The following is a 20380-nucleotide window of genomic DNA, read 5'->3' as shown; positions in this document are numbered from 1 at the left end:
CGTGGACCAACTAAGCTCAAAAGATTCATCTCGTGATTTTCAACTAAACTGTACAATTAGTTATTTTTTTACCTACATTTAATGCTCCATACAAGCGTCCAAAAATTAATGTGATGGAGACTAAACAAAGGCCCCGGTTCCGGTTACGGTTTGTACTCGCAGTCGCAGACAGTCAGGCCCCCTGTCCCACACATTCTCTCTCTCCAACGACCAATGTCTGCCTGCTTAGTGCTTACCTATCTCGATTTGTTTATTTATAAACAAATTATTATTTTTGCAATCAGTCACTGGTTAAAGACGAGCGCCGCATGGAGTCGGAGCACAGCGGTAGAAAAGAAAAGCTGGATTTCCATCTCATCTCCTTGTTGTTGGTCTTGTTCGGTTGTTGATTGAGATTAGAGTAGAGTAGAATCTAGTACTCCTAGGACTGCCTGCTACTAACAGCTGCAGCAGAAGCAGCGCAGCGGCTTTTGTGGCCTTGGGGTTGGGGGCGGACGAGAAGGAGCTAGCTGCTGCTGCCTGCGGAGGACCTCGCAAGCCAACTTCCATGGCTGCCTCCTTCTCAGCCGCCGCCGCCGCTCTCCTCCTCCCCGTGCACTTCCACCTCCTGCTGCTCCTCCTCTCGCCGTCCGCTGCGCAGCCTGGTGAGCCACCCTGCCCTTCCATCCCCCATTCTTCCCCATCTCCAAAGATTCGTTTTTTATTTTGTTTACGGCGGTACCGCCCTTTTTCTACCCAGCTTTACGCATTCATACTCATAGCCAATGTCATGGGGGAGAAATGTTCCAGCTTCTCCAGGAGATTTGCGAAATTGCAAGCCGAGGAATGTGCATATCCATCCACACTGACCCCCTGTTTGATTTTGCCCCTTAATCAGTTAGTTTGCATTCCATAAATGACAGCACTAGTAAATCTAAGCTAACCCAGAGTAAGCAACTAGCTTGGACTGTGTCTCTGTCTCATCTTTAATTTGCCCCTTCCCATCCTGCTCCTGCAGGTTTCATCAGCCTGGACTGCGGGGGAGCTCGTGATCACACGGATGCCATCGGGATCCAATGGACCTCCGACGCCACCTTCGTCTCCGGCGGCGGCCAGACGGCGCAGCTGCTGTTCCAGAACGGCCAGCAGCAGCTGACCACCGTGCGCTACTTCCCCGCGGATAACAGGAAGTACTGCTACACCATGAACGTCAGGAACCGGACGCGCTACCTCGTCAGGGCCACGTTCCTCTACGGCAACTTCGACAACAGCAACGTCTACCCCAAGTTCGACATCTCCCTCGGCGCGTCTCCCTGGTCCACCATTGTCGTCGACGACGCCACCACCCCCGTCGTCGAGGAAGCCATTATCTTGGCTGCTGCTCCCACGCTCAGTGTTTGTCTCTCCAATGCTAGCACGGGACAGCCCTTCATCTCTACTCTCGAGCTTCGACAGTTTAATGGTTCGCTCTACTACACCACTGATGAGACGCTCTTCTTTCTGGGACTGTCTGCGAGGATAAATTTTGGCGCAGGAAGCAATGATTCAGTGAGGTACTGATACTGCACAACACCATGCTACTGATGCCTTTTACATTGTACATATATAGGCTTCACAATTAACACAGTTCTAAACTAGAATTCTGTCAAAATATGAACTTAATATCCTCTGGGTAGAACTGTGACTGCATGTGTTGTTGTGATTGTGGTTACGATACTCTGTCCTGGTCAGCCCAAAGGTCCAATTGGGCCATGTGACTGCTTTGCTGCCACATATCAAAGCTCTGATCATGCTTCACCTTACTGTCATAACTAAGTTATAACCAGAACTACATTTTGTTTCATGCAAACAAATGACAGAAGATTGTTCCTTTTCTTGTTCCACAGATACCCTGATGATCCATTTGATAGAATCTGGGAATCCGATTCTGTGAGGAGAGCAAATTACCTTGTTGATGTTGCTCCAGGGACTGAAAGAATATCAACTACCAAACCCATATTCGTCAGTACCAATGAAGAACCACCTGAAAAGGTCATGCAAACAGCAGTAGTTGGCCAGGATGGGTCCTTGAACTACCGCCTTGATTTGGAAGGTTTCCCGGCAAATGCTTGGGGAGTCTCATATTTTGCAGAAATTGAAGATCTGGCACCAAATGAAACGAGGAAATTTAAGTTAGAGGTCCCCGGCATGCCAGCACTCAGTAAACCAACTGTTGACGTGGAGGAGAATGCTCAAGGGAAATACCGTTTGTATGAACCAGGCTACACGAATTTGACACTTCCGTTTGTTTTCTCGTTTGGGTTCAGGAAGACAAATGATTCTTCAAAGGGGCCTATTTTGAATGCACTGGAGATTTACAAATATGTCCAAATTACTATGGGATCACAAGATGGTAAGCAAATTGTGCACGGTTCTGCTACCTTTACTTTTTCCTAGCTGCAACAACCCCTTATGTTTCAGAATAAGAAACTCACTTTGGGACTGAATTGGTGTATGCAACATTGACAGCAAATATCATGGCCAGCATGGTATCACGATATCCACAGGAAGGTTGGGCACAAGAGGGTGGTGATCCGTGCTTACCAGCATCATGGTCCTGGGTGCAATGCAGTTCAGAAGCTTCTCCAAGGGTATTCTCAATGTATGACAACCATGTCATTATGCCTTCAATTTTTTGGCTTCCTTAATGAAATAGTATTTGACACCTAATAATTTTTTTTCTTGCAGCACATTGTCTGGGAAGAACATTACAGGAAGTATCCCTGTGGAACTGACAAAGTTATCAGGGCTGGTTGAGCTGTAAGGACTGAATATTTTATTTTTATCTTGTCTAAGTATTTGACTTCTATTGTCTGATCGACTTATTTCGGTTAATGCAGAAGGCTTGATGGTAATTCATTTTCTGGCCAAATTCCTGATTTCAGCGAATGCCGTAATTTGCAGTATATGTGAGTTTCCAGTTTTTTTTTTTGATAATGTGTTATTCTTAAATGATTCTACTAATATACGGTGCTTTTCTTCATTCTAGTCACCTTGAGAACAATCAGTTAACTGGTGAATTGCCATCTTCTTTGGGAGACCTACCTAACCTGAAAGAGTTGTAAGTTAAACATCCTTGTGTGCACCTTGTCATAATCTCTAGACTTTGGAGACCATAGTATAGTATTTCTTCAATTTATTTCCCTTTGACTTTTTTTTTATTTGTATTCATTTCTTACATTTTTCTGCTCAAGAAACCAAAAGACAAATTGATGTTAGTGATTTAAGATTTTTTATATGGGTACATCTGTGTGAGGATTTTTATGGAAAAAAGGAGCGCTCTTATTATGAACTAAAACTTATGCAGGTATGTTCAAAACAACAAGCTGTCTGGGCAGGTTCCAAAAGCACTTTTCAAGAGAAGCATTATTTTGAAGTTAGTATCCTGTCCTTAAAGCAGACTATTAATTTCAGATCATGCTTTTGAACACTAATGTGGCTTGAAAGCCTTCACTCTTTAGTGCCACCAAAATGTTTACATATGTGGATCAAATAGCTATGCTGTTCTTAGAATGGTCGCATGACTCCCATATGTTCTAAATTGTTACATGGCTGCAGCTTCTCAGGCAACAGTGGCCTTCACATAGTAAGCAATGGCATTAGCCACACCATAATTGTTATATGTGTGGTGATTGGAGCCATTGTCTTACTGGGTATTGCTATTGGATGCTATTTCATTACATGTAGGAGAAAGAAGAAATCCCATGAAGGTACACACTCTTTAGTTCAATTGGTATATCGATATTATGCTAGGGAAAGGGCATGCAGTGATTCTTTTGCCATCTCCAGACCCTGTTGTTATTGCAGCACCAGCAAAAAAACTTGGTTCATATTTTAGTGAAGTAGCTACAGAATCAGCACACAGATTTTCTTTATCTGAAATTGAAGATGCTACTGACAAATTTGAGAGAAGAATTGGCTCTGGAGGCTTTGGCATAGTATACTATGGAAAGTTGGCTGATGGGAGAGAGATTGCAGTCAAACTTCTCACAAATGACTCCTATCAGGGAATCCGAGAATTCTTGAATGAGGTTTGTTCTCATACTCACCACATTACTTCAAAATAGTTGCATAACCGGATAAACCCTTCTGTATATTTTTACGCAATTTTCAATTATGGCAGCCTGAAATACGGAACTTAGAGTGTTCTTGCATATATATAGCTGCCTAACATCTTGTTTCAGGTGACATTGCTTTCCAGAATACATCATAGGCACCTGGTTACATTCCTTGGTTACAGTCAGCAAGATGGCAAAAACATACTAGTGTACGAGTTCATGCATAATGGGACACTAAAAGAGCACCTTCGTGGTAAGTCCACATCCAACTTATGGTAAATCTACAGTATAGGATCAATAGCAAACTGTCAGTAGGTGGATAGTTATTCTTCCACAAGCAGACGAGATAAATGTTTCTGGTATATAACTTAACTAAAAGAATGCTCCTTCTGCTGTTGATTTAACATCTTTTGGAACTGCAGAGCATTCACGCATGCTTAATTAACTGAACTCAAACATGAAGTTAGATCAGATTCTGCTTAATGATAGACAGGATTTTGTGTATGACAGATATCTCTAGTTTAGCTCTCAATTGTGATTCAACCCTAGCAGCAACATGAAGTGTTAGAGACAGCACCCCATGGTCAATGGAGAGAACATACACAAATGAGGGTAAACTTTTGGTGGTGTTTTGCAGGAGCTGATAATGTAAAGATAACTAGCTGGCTGAAGCGCCTTGAGATTGCAGAAGATTCTGCAAAAGGTTTGTGGTCTGCTGGTTTCACAATTTGCTACCTGTATATTGAATATGGAGAAATTAGCTACCGCAGTTCTGATTCTGAATGTGAAATTGCAAAAATCAGGTATAGAGTATCTCCACACAGGATGCTCCCCAACAATCATCCATAGAGACCTGAAGAGCAGCAACATTCTCCTAGACAAGAACATGAGAGCAAAAGTTGCAGACTTTGGGCTATCGAAACCTGCAGTGGATGGGTCTCATGTGTCAAGTATAGTTCGAGGAACAGTGGGATACCTGGACCCAGAGTAAGGCCAAGCAATCTGACTGAGGTGTTTTGTATCATTCTGTTTCATCTTCTCTTACAATCTATTTTGTTCTGGTGTGGTTAGGTACTACATCTCGCAGCAGCTGACAGAGAAGAGCGACATCTACAGCTTCGGCGTGATTCTGCTGGAGCTCATCTCCGGCCATGAACCGATCTCGAATGACCACTTTGGGCTCAACTGCCGTAACATTGTTGCTTGGGTAAGAAGAGAATAGTACTAGCATCAGTTTTGCTTCCTGTTCCATCGGTGAGTTTCTGCTGAAGGAAAAGCAATGGATGTAAAAACTGAAGTAAACGAATAACCTGGCAGGCACGATCGCACATCGAGAGCGGGAACATCCACGCCATCGTTGACGAATCGTTGGACAGAGGTTATGACCTGCAGTCGGTGTGGAAGATCGCGGAGGTGGCCATAATGTGTGTGAAGCCCAAGGGCGTGCAGAGGCCTCCCATCTCGGAGGTGCTCAAGGAGATCCAGGACGCCATTGCCATCGAGCGGGGACCCCAGGAGATGCAGCGCTCTACCATCCAGCAGCAGCTGCTCGTGTCCAACAGCAACAGGTCCATGGGTGGTGCCTCGTCGTCCTTGAACAACAATTCAGGCAGTGTGGCGGTGGACTTGGAGCAGAACGGAGCATCCTTCGACGAGCTGCTCATGCGGCCGGGTCTCAGATGAGATGAGAATATTGCAGCAGTCCTCAGCTTTATTTGTATGTATATGTATGAGTTGCCAGTCTTAAGTCCGAGATCAAGGTTTCATTCATGTAGGTACCACCGAGAGTCCCTGAGCTGTATGTAGATGGGCGAAGGGTTTATTACGTTTTGCTAACAAGGAGAAAACTAACTGGCTTGAGAACCACCCAGTCACTGAGTTGTATGTGACGTGCAAGTATTTGTGTTTGTTTTTTTAGCTAACAGGGAACTAAGGGAACAAAAGTAAAGTTTTGGCAGGCAAATCAAATAAGGAAACGAAGTTTTGGGAGGCAGAAAACAGTGTCTGTTTTTAATAAATAAAGGTTAAGGGACCTTTTGTTCAAAAAAGAATACTAAGTAATGCTAAGCAAAGAAACCAATGCAGTATCATACATTGCCGTGGGTAACACTGGTTGAATATGACTTTCTTGTTGACCTTCACCTCAAATTTCCTTTAATTAATATATCACTCAGCTCCCTACGCAAAACGCATGTACTCGCCACAGGCAGCCAACAACAGCAGGGAGCAAGAGCAACCACCACTAGTTAATACAGACACCGAACACCAGGTTACTACAGAAACCGACCGAGATATCATCCTGTACAGACACAAGAAAACAAACTGTCATCAAGCCAAGCCACCTTAGCTTCTTCTTAATCTCTTTCCCTCACAAGTCAAACCACACCACATTATAGACATCTCTATCTATTTCAACTTCAGCTGCTTTGTTCTTCTCGGCGCATCTTTCTTTTCATTCAAGCTTCACAAAATCATAGAAGAGAATGAACCTGATCATCAACAAATAAACCAAATGGGTGGTCAGTTTTCTAACTTGTTTGTGCACCAATACATAGTACGCTAGTTTCACTAACAAGAAACTAATCAATGGCATGCATACCTGGTAATTTCAAAGGACTGGACCAAAGCTCAGGTTCATGTTGGCCAATTCCAATACAACAATAAATACTCGTGTACCCGCTCATAAGCACAACACCACTATCCACCTCGGGTATTTGTTGTGCAACCAGTTACTTCCAGAAATCGACAAGCGCCCCAAGTTTGAACATGTCAGCTCAAAGTCACACATTATCCAAGAGACAATCACATTCCAAAGGCTCTGTTATAGATATCATTTGAACCCAGCATGTGCATCTTGTTCACGTCACTTGGATATAACATCCTCGACATGTCTGACATTGTGGTGTTATTCCCTTGTCTTGAATCACTCCACCCATCCCAGTGACCACTTGTAAGCTGCGAGTTTCTGGGTTGTTGCGGAATCTGCGCATAAGGGGATATAGGACCATGGTTCTGAGCTAAAAATCTGGATGCCAGGTAATTATCATTCATATGGTTCAAGCCATCCTGCATAGGGTCTGTGAATCTCAGGTTTTGATGAGACTGCACATTTGGCTGTATATGCAACTGAAACCTTGAATCACTACTTGCTGGTTGCAACTGTGCTTGAAAAGCAGGAGTATTTTTCATCTCCGGCCCTGAATCGCCAATTCCAGGCATCAGCCCTTTGCCCACAGCTAATATAGCAGGATCATCAAACTCCATATCACTTGCATGCCTTCCAAACTGAGATTGGTAATGATTACTGTTGCCACCCAAAACAGTATCCCGGAGAAGATTGTCTGTGAAGAACCACAAAAGGCATGAGAAATCAAACTAGTTATAGGAAAATAAGCAAAAATACTGAGACAGGAAACAAACCTTGGTATGTTGAGCCATATGATTGATTAGACCCATCCTGTGATGAAAATCCAGAAGAAAATGCAGAAGGAAATCTAGAAGGGGGATTAGGGCCATCCTGTGATGGAAGTCCAGAAGAAAATGCAGGAGGAAACCTAGAAGGGGTATTAGGTCCATCCTGAGATGAAAATCCAGAAGAAAATGGAGAAGGCAGTCTAGTAGGGGGCTTAGACACTTCCTGAGCTGAAATTCCAGAAGAAAATGCAGAAGGGAATCTAGGAAGGGGGATAGACCCATCATGAGACGAAATTCCAGAAGGAAACCCAGGAGTGGGGTTCAAACTATCCTGGGATGGAAATGCAGAAGAAAATCCAGGAGGGGGGACTCTTGCTGGTGCTGAAAATCCTGGGGGGGCAGATATTTTAGATCTCGATGTACCTGAGAAAGCAAATTCTTCGTAAGCACATAAACTTATCACTGGTAAACATAAAAATCACATAATAAGCACCAACAGATCAACAATCTATTTGCATGAGTCAGAATATCTTTACCAATACTGAATGAAAAATAAGTGCAGCACACAGAAATAAGTTCATTCAATTACAGTACCTATCATTCTTTTTTTTTGGTGCGATTTACAATACCTATCAATTCTGCTCAGTCAGGCAAAGTAGTGAAAAGGTATCATAGTACTCACCAGCAGTTGCCATGTCTAATACACCAAGAGAGTTGCTATTGGAAAAATCATTTTCTAGAGATTGGAATGCAAGGCCATTCTGGTAAATATTGCCTCGAGAATTCTGGGGCAGCAAACTCAAATTCTGCTCAGTACCAGTACCACAGTTTCTGAGAGATGAATCTAACAAGTTTCCTTGGTTATCCTGTCTAGCAAATGAAAATCTGGACTCTTTGCTCCCAGTTCCTGATTTCCATGAAGGCGCAGTGAAATGGACATCATTATTTTCAGATTCCCTAAGCATCCTAACAAAATTGTTAGCAGTCGAATATGAATCATCCCACGGATTAAACTCTGACGACAACATATCAGAAATTATTCTGCTCTCATCCTTATTTACGCTTATGGTCTTGTCAAAACTTCCTATACTATCTGAACCCATTGCTCTATGCTGATGACTTCCTATTCCAGGATGTCCAGAAACATTACCATGTGTATATACAGTCCCTAGCCCATCTTGACCTTCATTTGGCAAGACATAAGTGTTATTTATTGAAGAAAACCCCGTCTGTGAAGAAGCTCTAGTGCCAATCGTCAATGCAGGGTTACTTTCTGTATCATTCCACAATGAATTATCCAATGTACTAGGAAATTGGGCAAATGACGAATATGATGGTTGCTTTGAATCATCCAGTAGTATACTATGAAGTTTGTCAGCGAGCATTGTAGAATCTATTATATCATTTAAAGGAGTCACACTACAATTTTGCAGCTCTGAACTCCAATCAAGACGCTTATCAGAACTATATTGACAAGAAAGAATAGTATCCTTATTTTCTGAAGGTAAGAAGAGCTCATCAAGATTGAGATGAGATTGGTCTTTGTCAAAATTCTGATCCATGGGCACATCAAGAGATGTGCATGGCATTACATCTGATTGCTGATTTCCTGCCATACTCTGAATATCATTGTTGCCACCTAATTTTACTGAAGATATCTGAGCAGATAGCTTCTCCATGTCAGTGTTCCTGGATCCAATATCCTCCAATATTTTCTCCCCAGCAGCATGACTAGATTGGCAGTCTACAGCATTTGATGTAAGGCTTTTAGGAGTAATATTGGTAAGTGAGTGGTCACCATCACTCGTACTTGCATCTGATTTAGATATTGCTAGACTTGATACAAAATCTGAAGGACTTTTGCTGGTAATGTTGTTCATTGTTATGTCTTTCTTAGATAAAACCAGTGGCTTAGATGCTGGATGGGTTAGCTCGCCATTTTCATTTGCAACTTGATTTTCATCGCATCCTTTTGACATCCCATCTGATACTACAATGTCATCGTCATTCCAAGCTGAAGGTATTGTCGAGAAATCTATGTCCAGTGATGACTCCAGTGATGATAGAGCTTGTGTTTCCTTTGAAATACCAGGCTTATATGGCTGCAAGGTTTTAGACTCTTTTTCTGACACTTGCTGTCCTTCAGACATTTTTGTTGCTGTACTTGTATCATCATTCCACGAAGAGGGTGTTTTTGTACTGGAAATTACTGAAGAACTTGAAAATGGATTACTCTGTGATTCTGATTTAGGTTTTGTATGAGATTGTGATGATGTCGCCCCAGTAGCTGTTGTCCTGGCATTCAAATCACGCTGCCCCCTGCACATAAAAAAGGAAAAAAAATCAGTAACACAGTCCTCAGCTTCAATGCATAGCAAAAAGGTAGCAGAAGACTTTTAGAGATACCATACCATGAGGCAGCTGGTGGAAGTGTGGACCTCCCAGAACTACTGTTTGGAGGTGAAAGTCTGGGCTGGTTGGTGGCATTCTGAACAGATGGCGGCCAGTTAATGGAGTATGTAAGCCAAAACATGATGAAAATATCAGCAATTAAACCTAGACTAGAAAGCAGCATTAAGTTTAAAAAAATGGCATGTCTTCCAATGCACTTTGAATTTTCAGCATAGAGAACATACAAGTGTTCCATTCTTGAATGTATGCTTGGCTGAAACCACCGCACTGTAAGAGAAATCATCTCCTGGAGGGGGCAACACAGTGCCTGTACGTCTTTGTGAAACACTAGATGCCATCTGGGGGACTCTAGTCCTGACAGGAATGTAGAAGAGTGAATGAAAAGTAGCAATTGAAACTATCAAAATTGTTTTAGCACAAAGTTCATCAAAGCAGTACTTTATAATATAATAAAACATCCACATTGAAGCACACATACTTTTTTCTAAATCCACTTACAAAGAACACCAACAGCTTATACATAATAAAATTTTGCATAGGGATGAGTTCATCAAAGCAACACTTAATATAATACGCATCCACATTGAAGACATGTTTTTGTAAATAAACCCTCAGAGAACAACAGCTTATACATAGTAAGACTTTGCTTGTATGGCTTCAAGGGATTAACTATTATATCCAGAAGTGGAAAATAAATGGTGTTTTCAAAAAGGCAATGTGAGTACAAGTAGTTTAGACAGAGAAGGAAAGTGATAGCCAGGACTAGCACATGACTTAGGGCTAAAATGAATAAGGAAGCAGAACAAGAAACTAAGGTTCCACAACATATGCTAAAATAGCTCAGTACTACCTCGTATATGCTGAGATGATCTCATCTTTAGTAAAACTATCCTCCTGACTGCCTACATCATGCAAATAGAGACAATCTGGATTCCCACATGTCTGAGAAAAGACAAGAAACATTCAGGATAAGTGAATTGGGTAGTAGAGTAAGTACTAAGTAAATGAAGATATCAGAACGAAGTAACATTTGTACCATGTTTCGCAGCCATGCATGGCAATACTTCGTAGTACCAAAGCATGCCCTGCAACAGTCAATAACCATTTGAGTTACTATGTTGTGCAAAACTTAAAGAGAACAAAGTATAGAAACTCACCTTAACACTTTCCCTTCCAAGACAAAATTGTGTACAGCTTGAATACACCGGATGGCCTCTTCTTCTTTGGCATAAGTAATATACCTGTACACATTTGACAAGAATCCATCATTGCTTAAGCAAGAGCAGAAATTCTGTATCTAACTCTTACACAAACAGAACACTCCCTACCGTCACAAATAAGATGTCCACAGTCATTAACGTGTACCTTTGACTGCTAGTTTCCATTGCTTGCAATAATTACAAAGTACAGAAATATCATAACATTATGCAACTACTATTCGAGGCAGATATGCTCATATCATTTTCACATATTCAATCTAACTATGTCAAGAGGTGTTGATGATCAATGTTTAAATACTTAGACTGCACACAGCGCAAAAGGTCACTTATCTGTGACTCGAGGGAATAACTTGTTGCGACAACATGCAAATAACACCAATGGTTCTTAAACAGTTTAGGGCCATGATTACTAGGTCCTCAACAAATCAGTAGGTAGCATAATCTCTTCAGGGAAAAACTAACTGGTTTATGTAACAGCATGTACATATAAGGATAGCTAAACCAAGAAGTAACAGCAACATATCAACACATGCAAGAATTATGTAGAGAAAGTAAAGATGAGGAACAGTGTGTTCTAGAAGACTAGAACTCTAATTTCACATGTTCTTTAACAAAGAGACCATCAAATACAATCCATATTAGACGTGTTGCAAGCATGCAAATTTTAATATACACAGCAATTTCTACACTAGAAAAAAAAGGCACCCTAACTCCATTTTGGTTAATGCCTTAATAATAATCCCTAACTCAGTTCTGTTTAATTATAAACAATGCATGTTTCTGGCATAACACAGTTTCCTTTTTTTTTAAAGGCAGGCATAACACAGTTTCAGAATACATCCAGACACTTTCTTGGTATTTCCAAGAGAAATCACCCAGAAACTAAAGAACACATCCCAGGAGAACAATATAAAGTACTCAAACTAAGAAAATTAGGCATTTCATTAAGAGATGAATTTCATCTATATCTGCAAATGCAGATTTGGGTTCTGAGCTTCGCCCAGAAACAGATACCTTGCATCTATCTGATTCTTTGAATTTCACACCAATAATACAATACATATCCTAATGTTGGCAATGAGGATACAAATGTTACTTTGAAGCGGTTATGCAAATCAGCAAATCACACTGCTAAATAGTTCAGATTAAACTTAAATGACTGAGCTACTTGCATAGTTCAGATTAAAATTAAATGACTGAGCTACTTGCAAGGATATGGACATAATATCACATCTTCACCAAGTTCACTAGAAAACCACATAATAACAAGATTGAAGTCTGAATTTACTTTCTTATAATACCAACGGTACAGTATTACAAGGAACTATTAGAAACTTGAAACACATGATTGCATAGAAAGTGGATAATTATTTGATAAGCCATTAGGCTAATTGACCAGTACTGAAAGTAGAAATCTAACTGCATATTAAGTATGAATAGATCATGCATGTGCAGCGTACAGTTCAGAGAGACATACACACTAATATTGCTGTTTGCTGATGCCTGAGAGGGAGGCCCAGTCGAACGGGAAACTGAAACCTTCAAAACTTTCCCATATTGACCAAAGTATTCCCTGCGCTCAAGTACCTAAACAAGAAATAGTAGTAGAGTTGGTATGAGAAGTAAAATTTAAACATATACACACAACTTGGACAAATCTGGATGTGAACTCACGCTCTCGTTGCATAAATGCGCAGGTAGCCCAATTATGTACACCAGATTTCTCTGGATGACCCTGACACTAGCCAGATGCTTCTTAGATTCTACGGTTGACATTGCTGTTGTTGGTGGTGCTGCCTTTGGCTTAACCTTTTGGGTCTTGTGCTTCTTCTCTGCCACCGTCCTGCTTCCATCATCAATGTAAAGGTAAGTTTGAGATACCTAGTGGCAAGGTCAACTTTCACAGATGGCTCTACCTATTCCTATTTCACATGATATATAAAAGGGTAATCAATCGCAAATGTTGTAGTCAGTCTTCTGAAGTACAACAGAAATTGATTGGTAACAAGAGAAGCATTGCGACGGACCTGTCACAAGTGGCAGCCATCTTGACGATCCTGTCCTTGTCATAGCGTGTGCGGCATGCAGGGCAGCGGCCCTCTGTTTCCTCCTTCTCAGCCATGTCTATGATGTGGTGCCAGCACCAAACACAAATCTGCAGAGTTAAGTGGCAGTTATTATTAGATGATGGCGCACAGCGCAGGCAAGGCAGGCTGCAATCTGATCGATATGATATGATAGGAGGAGGATCGGTAGACATACATCATAGCCGCATTTGCATGGCTTGAGCTGCTGGTCGGTGATGTCCATCTCCTCGGCACAGAGCGGGCAGGTGTGGTCGCCATCGTCGCTCATGGTCGTCCTGGTGGATTGGAAGTCAGCCAGCATGAGGAGAAACGACCACCCAAGTAGTATGCATGCGGAAGAATAAGACGACGGCCCAGACTCAAACAGACAGGACATCAACCAATCAATCCTTAAGGTACAGTATCAGCAACCTGAGATCCCAAATATTTGTGCACATCACAGGATAAACTGATACATGAGAGACTGAATGAAGTGTACAAGACACAGAGGGCATCGAACCTTGCCCGATTCTAACAAATCAGCAATCCAACTTTAAATCTATCGGCAGAAACATGTGACAGTCCTAAATTCCACCGGATTGCTCTGCTACGGGGATACACGCACGGACTAATAATAATTATAATATTAACAACAGCAATAATTACAGAAGAAGAAGGCAGGGCGGCGAAATTCCCATGAGATTGTAGTGAATCGAGCCGAAAAGATGCAGTGGAGTAGCGGGAAGGAGAGGAACTCACATTGGAGGGCGGGTCGGGGGTCTCCGATTGCGCGATTCGCGGGAGCGGCAGGGAACCCTAGAGGGAGAGGGAGGTTGAGGCGGCGGCGGCGGCGGGATCAAGCAGGAGGGCAAGCGGGGGGAGGGGATTCAAGGTCGGATGGCTGGACTCCGTCTTGTTCCTTGTGGTTGGGGGTGCGCGGGCGCTGTGGACACGGAGGAGGGGGGCGATGCGGTGTGCCTGCCGGGGGTAGGTAGTAGAGGAAGAAGAAAAAGAGAAGGGAGGGAGGGCTGCGCCTGCGTGGTGGGGATTCTCTGTGGCCTTCCTTTTGCTGTGACCGCCACTCTCTTCTAGTACATGCATAACCCATGTAATAATTTCTTTTGCGTTGATGAAGAGTGATTCAACATATCTCTCTATATTATTGATCTCATCTCAATCTCAAGCTCAAGCTCGACCTATGATATTAAAAAAAACGAAGCCTTTTTTTTTCCAACTCAGCTTTTTTATTTCACAAAAGTGTTTTTTTTCTAGTCTTTTTTTTTTACTTTTCAAAAAAACTACCATCACACCCTCTGTATCTTATATATATATATGACCCAGATTCATGGCCCTCACACTCTTCGCTTTTTACTGTTGCCATTTTCAAAGTGACAGACATGTTCTTTTACTATAGCCAAGCCACCTTGAGTTTCTCTGGTGGCAATGTGTCATAAAAAACAAACCTAAAATAGGCTAGTATCTACCATATTTTGTTGTAAAATTTATGTCTTCTATTGTCCAGTAAAGCCACGTTTAGTAATTTGGGATTGGGTTCGCTTCTAACATATTGGACGACTATACACATCTCGGAGGAAGATGATAGTTGAGTGGGAGTCCTCTTGTTGTAAACTGATAGAGGGGAGTCGCGTTAGCGTCATGTATTTGGCAAATTGAGGTGTTGAACTCGCAAAGCTATGTGGTAAGAGCTTCCCCCCTCTTCGTGTGGGGTCAAGTTCGGTGAAGGTGGCGTTCGGTGTTAGATTTAGTCCTAAATCGATAATTAATGGTCGATGAGCACAACATATAAGACGGGGGCAGCCCTCACCTATCTCCTAGAAGAAGAAGCTGAGGGTGACCGTGGTCAGTAAAGGATTTAATCATCTACCGACATGGTGGATTTTCGTTTAACATCGCAGATACAATGTGCCATAAAGAGCTTCCCGGAAGAACCGGGGTTCCATGGAGATGGAGAGTGTAACACCCCAGGTGTTTGTCACAAGTTAAGCAATGGGTTTGAGCTCAAACATGACATGTCGAGTGGTAATGAAGGTGTCAAGATCAAATCTACATGATGGAGCTCCAACTTAAACTTGGGCCACGCACATTTGCTTACATATGGACCCTTGTTAAGATTATGCAAGAGTAATGTTAAACATGCTTATTCCATGTACATTACATCCACATGCATCCATCTAGACCCGTGGAAAAGTTTCATGAAGTTCGGAATCAAGAAGTCGTATGAAATGATGAGTTACATTCTTGCTTGAATTGCGCTAGTAAGTGAAGAGAATTATAGGCCATCAACCAAACCTTGCTACCTTGCCTAAATGACTCTAATTGAACTCTACAACAAAAGTCATGAAGGGTTCATGTTGAGCAGAAGTCAAGAAAATGCCTCAATTGGTCAATAACTCTAATTTAAACTTTATAGTGACAATACTTTGACCTATGTTGACCAACCACTTATAGTGCTTGCATGGAGTTGTACCTTAAATAAAAGTTGAAGATTGAGTAGAGTAGAACAAACTTTGTTTTTGGAACAAGAGCTAGATCAACTTGGAACTAAGTCAAACAGAGGCTCGAAAATTGAATCAGTGGCTGTTTTCAGACTTAGAATTTTTCTAAGTCTGGAATTCATCGTCGTCGCCATTGGCGTCTCGCGTTCTCCAAAATTCGTTAAGCAACTTGAGTTGGTCCAAAAATAAAAGTTGAAGGTTATATTATGGAGAAGAACATACAAAAAGTTGCACTGAGTTTGACCGAGTTTTGACCTCCGAAGGCGAGCTCCCGTGACTGTTATCAACACGCTGACACTATCACTTTGAAGCCTAATTAACTACTAATCCATTGCTCAAATGGCCATGGTCTGTTAATGAAATTTGTAGGTCATCATGTGGACAACCAACTTGCTTAAGGGCCCATGACTTAGTTCGGACCAGAACAAGCCCAATAACGTGGTCCAACCGACCCGCTCCGACACCTGCCAGCCGCTCGGTGGAATGCCCCAAAGGGGGAGCGCGTGGCAGCCATGCAGAGCTCGCGCCACGCCATTGCCGCACACCGCTGCCGCGTGTTCTGCCGCCCTGTCGCACCCCCGCTCCTTAAACCGAGTGCTCGAGCTCCTCTACCACGCACTCGCCTCTCTACTCCCCCTTCCTCGCTCTCTGGTGTCGCACGCGAGCTCCAGGGCGCGACCGCCATTGATGTCGTCGGCCAGCTCCTGCTGCTGCTCGCGCAGGCTGTAGCTGGACCGCTGCTGCACGCGGTTGGCTGAGCCTGGGGCCCCGGCGCGGCCACGGCCCTCCTTCGCAGCCAGTCGGACAAGTCCTAGAGCTCGCGCCACTACACAGTTCGCCGCCGCCGCTGCATGTCGACGGCCATACGTGGCTGGGCCACTGCAGGCCACCGCGGGCCCTAACGAAGCCATGCACCGATGCGCATGGGCCCACACGTGCTGCGCCGCCACTCCTCGTCGCTGTCGGGCCGTCGGCCGTCCCTCCCCACCGTCCTCCCTACTCTGCAGCCCTGAGGAAGACGAGGAAGGACTTCGCACTCGAATTCGAGAAAAGGGAAGGTTCTTTCTGCGAAGTTGTGACACATGTGAATAGTGCTCAGGAGGACCTCTTCGCTGATGTTTGATTTATATTTTCCGAAGGGACCCCGATGCAAGATTTCAATTCCTTTTCTCTGGTTTTTACAGATTTGAATAATGAACTTTGAAAAATCGTATTAATTAGTAGAAAAATCCTAAAATAACAAATGTGGACCTTTTGGAATCCTTGTGAAATTGTCTATGCACTAGATGTATAATATTACATGTTTTAGTTTAAAGGTTTAGCTGTAAAAATAGATTTATGCAGTTAGGTTTTTAATGCTAGTTGTATTTGTTTTTTTCATAACTGTAGTTCTTTTGCTCAAATAAATGTGAAATTTTTATGGAGTGCTCATAAGGTGATTGTTGTTGTCTGGTAAAAATGTCAGAAGTGTAGGATTTATATTTTTAGAGTTATAAAAATAACAAATGTACTATATTGCTTTGCTCCAACTCTGAATAGTCCTGCATGCTTGAATTAATTGGCTTAGTTAAGTTATGAATCATGACTTTATGATAATACATGAGTTGTAGTACTTTTATTAAGCTTTTTAAAAAGCTAAATAACATGATTTTTGGTTAAGTAGATCTTGAGTTATACTTGCTTAAATCTCTATGGCTGTTTCTGCCCAAACCCAGAGAGGGTTTCCTTGTTCTTACCGTGGGGCCTTCTTAATAGTAGAATTAGCTTTCGGTGTTTACAACAAAGTTGTTTAGAATTTGATAAGATTTCTAAAAAGTCTAGAACCACATTTATTGGATATGTATAACTCCATTTATAGCTGTTTAAAGTGGCATATCAGTTTCTGTCTATGTTTTGGATATAGATGCAATTATTGAATTAATTGACCCTTCTAACTATAGAATCATCTTAATATGAGAATAAGAAAGTTGTAGGTAACTTCCTGAGTTTTTCAAAAAGTTATGGTTCATGTTTGTAGTGAATACAAAAGTTGTAGAAAATTTCATGATCTTGCTTGTGTTCAAATTGTAAGGTCATAGGCCAGATAGTGTAGGAGTTACATGACTTTTAAGTCTTCTGTCAGGTTTTGATTGTATTCTGAGCAGATATGAAAGATGCTAGTGTTTGATCTAGTTAAGATTTGAATGAGCTTTTGGTGATAATAACAAAGTTGTAGATAATTCATGTATCTAGCTTCTGTTAAAATTTGGTGGTATTTGGTATTGTGGTTTGTGAGTGATGCCTGTTTAAATTTGGGCTTCAGAAATGGCTGCTCTCTGTCAATTGTGGACCAGTGTCTGTAAATGGGTATATTTGACTTAGTTAGCTAGAGAATCATGCTAAGATGATTAAAAATGAATTGTAGAAAATGTCATAAGCTTTCCAGAATGTCTTGTTGCATGGCTATTGGATCTATATAACTCTAGTTATGATCTAAACATGAAGCTGTTGTTTCCAGTCCAGAAATAGACATATGCTAGTTGTAGTTATTTACTTCATGTGTTGCTAAGTGTGGCTTGTGTCCTTGTTGATGGTCAAGTTATGATACTTGTGACCTTGTAAAACCTATGTCATGCTTGATGTGCTTGCTCTCTATAGTTAGTTGTGTGATGTTAGTTAAATAGCTATTGGTGTCTATGTCTTGCATAATCTTGTGTTTGTCTTGAATGCTTATGTGATGCCTCTTGTATTACCATTCTTCATATTCATGCACTTGCATCTTGCATCTCATCTAGATGCGCTAGATGAACCACGTGAAGGACGTGATGTTGGAGCCGAACCCGAAGACGGTGTATGGTGGACCTATCCCGAAGGTGGAAGGACTGGACAAGTGCTAGGACGGGAGATGCTCACTTAGCGAGTGTCGTCTAACTAACACTAACTCAGTGTGGGATCCCAGGCAAGCCCCGGAGCATATTAAGCCTCCTAATTTCTTAAATGCAATTAAAGTATTATTGTTACATATATATTGTTGCATTAAGTTAGGTGTTGGATGCAAACACTTGCTGCATTGGTTATTCAATCCTTGTCCAGGTATCGATACCCTGAATCCTATGTAGCTCAAGCCCGTGTAGTGCTTAGCCCTGCTTAAACGCGGTAGAAGTCAGGTGATTTCCTGTCACCTGTGAGCTATAAGGATATACATATGGCACGGTTGGCTATATTTGCTATCGTGGAAAAGAACCTGTCTTAATTTGAATTGAAGACCGGGCGGAGGCTTGCCGGTTTGTAGTGACTCCGTCTGTGTCGCTTAAGGACTGAATCTTGGAGCCTTTTCTGTTCATGTTGAACGCATGCCTCTCTCTTAGTTGGCCGGGTCTGGAGACTGACCACGAAGCCGAGTAGCTCACCTCAGGCCGGGAGTCGATAAGTATAAAGTACACCTCGGAAGGGAGCCGTAGGCGTGAGTCCAAGGGCAGGTGAGTTAAAAGTCCTGATCATCCTGGCAGAAGGGTAATCCCTGAGAGTGTTGGCGTTGATCGAACCCCCAAATTTGGTTCCTGAGTTGTCCCAAAGGTGACCCACGGCTACCCTTGCAAAGTATGCCAGGGTGAGAGTTAGGAATACCCCCTCAGCTGAGTTGTAATTCGATTCGAGTCGCCGTCTCTCACCGGTTAGTGAAAACTTGATGGGCTTATCTCCAAAGTAGATACACTAAATAACATAATGGTTCAGGAATGATGGTATGATGATGACAGCCTTATTATACCTGCTATGGTTAATATTGTTTGCTCCTAATAAGTGAGTGCTCTAGTACATGTGCTAATCTAGTGGACAGGTAAATGATGATAAACTTGATGCTAAGTTTAAATTGGTCACTATATTCATAAGCTCTTTTATGCAACTGTGTCAAACTAGCCCACCTCATAAGCCTTGCATGACCCTTGGTGTCTTTATTTCTGGTTTTGACGGGTAAGTCTAGCTGAGTACCTTCTCGTACTCAGGGTTTATCCCACCATGTTGCAGGTGAAGTTCTCGACCTGTGAAGATAGTGGCTAACCGCCGGTGGCTCGGTGATTCTATAGTTACTTCTCATCTATATGCTTTTGTCGGATGATGTCACTTATGCTAGCAATGTATTTGGAACATATATTAATGTAATCTTTTGAAAGCTATGTTGTTTTCACTAATCGATTTTGAAACCCAAACTTGTACTTTTAATTGTGAACTCATTTGTAATATTATTTCCGCTGCAACCCTGTGTATGTGATGTGTATTTGCTTAATCATGCGATCTTGGTTGTGATGTTGATTTACCGAGGCCTTTTGGGACACTCGGCGGACTACCGAGTTTATATGAGTGAAAGTATGCCGTGTCAACGTGTTAGCGGGGACAGCCGTACTTGATCTTATATAAATTGGGCGGTTCTATTACAACTAGCATCAGAGCAAGATTAAGCATAATACTATCATGTACGTCATTTTAAAAACAAAGTTTTGGTTTTAAAAAGCCTATTTTGACTAAAACTTTAGCTACAGGCAAATTTGTTAAAACTTATTTGTAAAACTATGCTAGCGACATCCTCCTTTATGCCCAGTTAAGGACTATTAGGTGGCTATCTAAGTACTAACATGGGGATTTTTACTTTCGTCGTCCATACGGCGTGCTATTGTATGGATGCCATTCGTTGAATGATA

The 20380-nt window shown here is 42.1% G+C and overlaps 2 protein-coding genes across 2 annotated transcripts; one reads left to right on the top strand and one right to left on the bottom strand.

Annotated features, from left to right (window-relative positions):
* The first annotated feature begins 315 nt into the window (after positions 1-315).
* Positions 316-6056, top strand: LOC136508517 (probable LRR receptor-like serine/threonine-protein kinase At1g67720). Its single transcript, XM_066503204.1, has 15 exons — positions 316-644; positions 998-1532; positions 1866-2371; positions 2488-2620; positions 2707-2778; positions 2859-2927; positions 3008-3079; positions 3326-3394; positions 3577-3728; positions 3808-4049; positions 4203-4329; positions 4714-4779; positions 4880-5063; positions 5148-5283; positions 5394-6056. Exons 1-15 carry the CDS (start codon positions 548-550, stop codon positions 5757-5759), a joined length of 2826 nt encoding a protein of 941 aa, XP_066359301.1. The 5' UTR covers positions 316-547; the 3' UTR covers positions 5760-6056.
* A 122-nt stretch (positions 6057-6178) lies between these two features.
* Positions 6179-14181, bottom strand: LOC136508516 (uncharacterized). Its single transcript, XM_066503203.1, has 14 exons — positions 13948-14181; positions 13385-13484; positions 13150-13277; positions 12797-12965; positions 12600-12709; positions 11060-11143; positions 10939-10987; positions 10753-10844; positions 10127-10256; positions 9902-9978; positions 8173-9809; positions 7497-7913; positions 6676-7417; positions 6179-6565 (listed from the first exon to the last, which is right to left on the bottom strand). Coding segments are annotated over exons 1-13 (3534 nt in total). The 5' UTR covers positions 13950-14181; the 3' UTR covers positions 6179-6565; positions 6676-6878.
* Positions 14182-20380: the final 6199 nt, after the last annotated feature.

This window comes from Miscanthus floridulus, chromosome 15 (genome assembly GCF_019320115.1).
Source record: "Miscanthus floridulus cultivar M001 chromosome 15, ASM1932011v1, whole genome shotgun sequence".
Taxonomy (NCBI): domain Eukaryota; kingdom Viridiplantae; phylum Streptophyta; class Magnoliopsida; order Poales; family Poaceae; genus Miscanthus; species Miscanthus floridulus.
This window is presented reverse-complemented; position numbering and strand designations above follow the sequence as displayed.

Bases quoted from the DNA above. Each gene is read 5' to 3' on its own strand.
- LOC136508517 (XM_066503204.1), top strand. From the start codon at position 548: ATGGCTGCCTCCTTCTCAGCCGCCGCCGCCGCTCTCCTCCTCCCCGTG. The intron at 645-997 runs GTGAGCCACCCT...CTGCTCCTGCAG, and splicing joins GCCGTCCGCTGCGCAGCCTG to GTTTCATCAGCCTGGACTGC. The intron at 4,780-4,879 runs GTTTGTGGTCTG...TGCAAAAATCAG, and splicing joins TGCAGAAGATTCTGCAAAAG to GTATAGAGTATCTCCACACA.
- LOC136508516 (XM_066503203.1), bottom strand. The intron at 12,710-12,796 runs GTGAGTTCACAT...TTTCTTGTTTAG, and splicing joins CGCATTTATGCAACGAGAGC to GTACTTGAGCGCAGGGAATA. The intron at 10,845-10,938 runs GTACAAATGTTA...GTCTTTTCTCAG, and splicing joins ATGCATGGCTGCGAAACATG to ACATGTGGGAATCCAGATTG.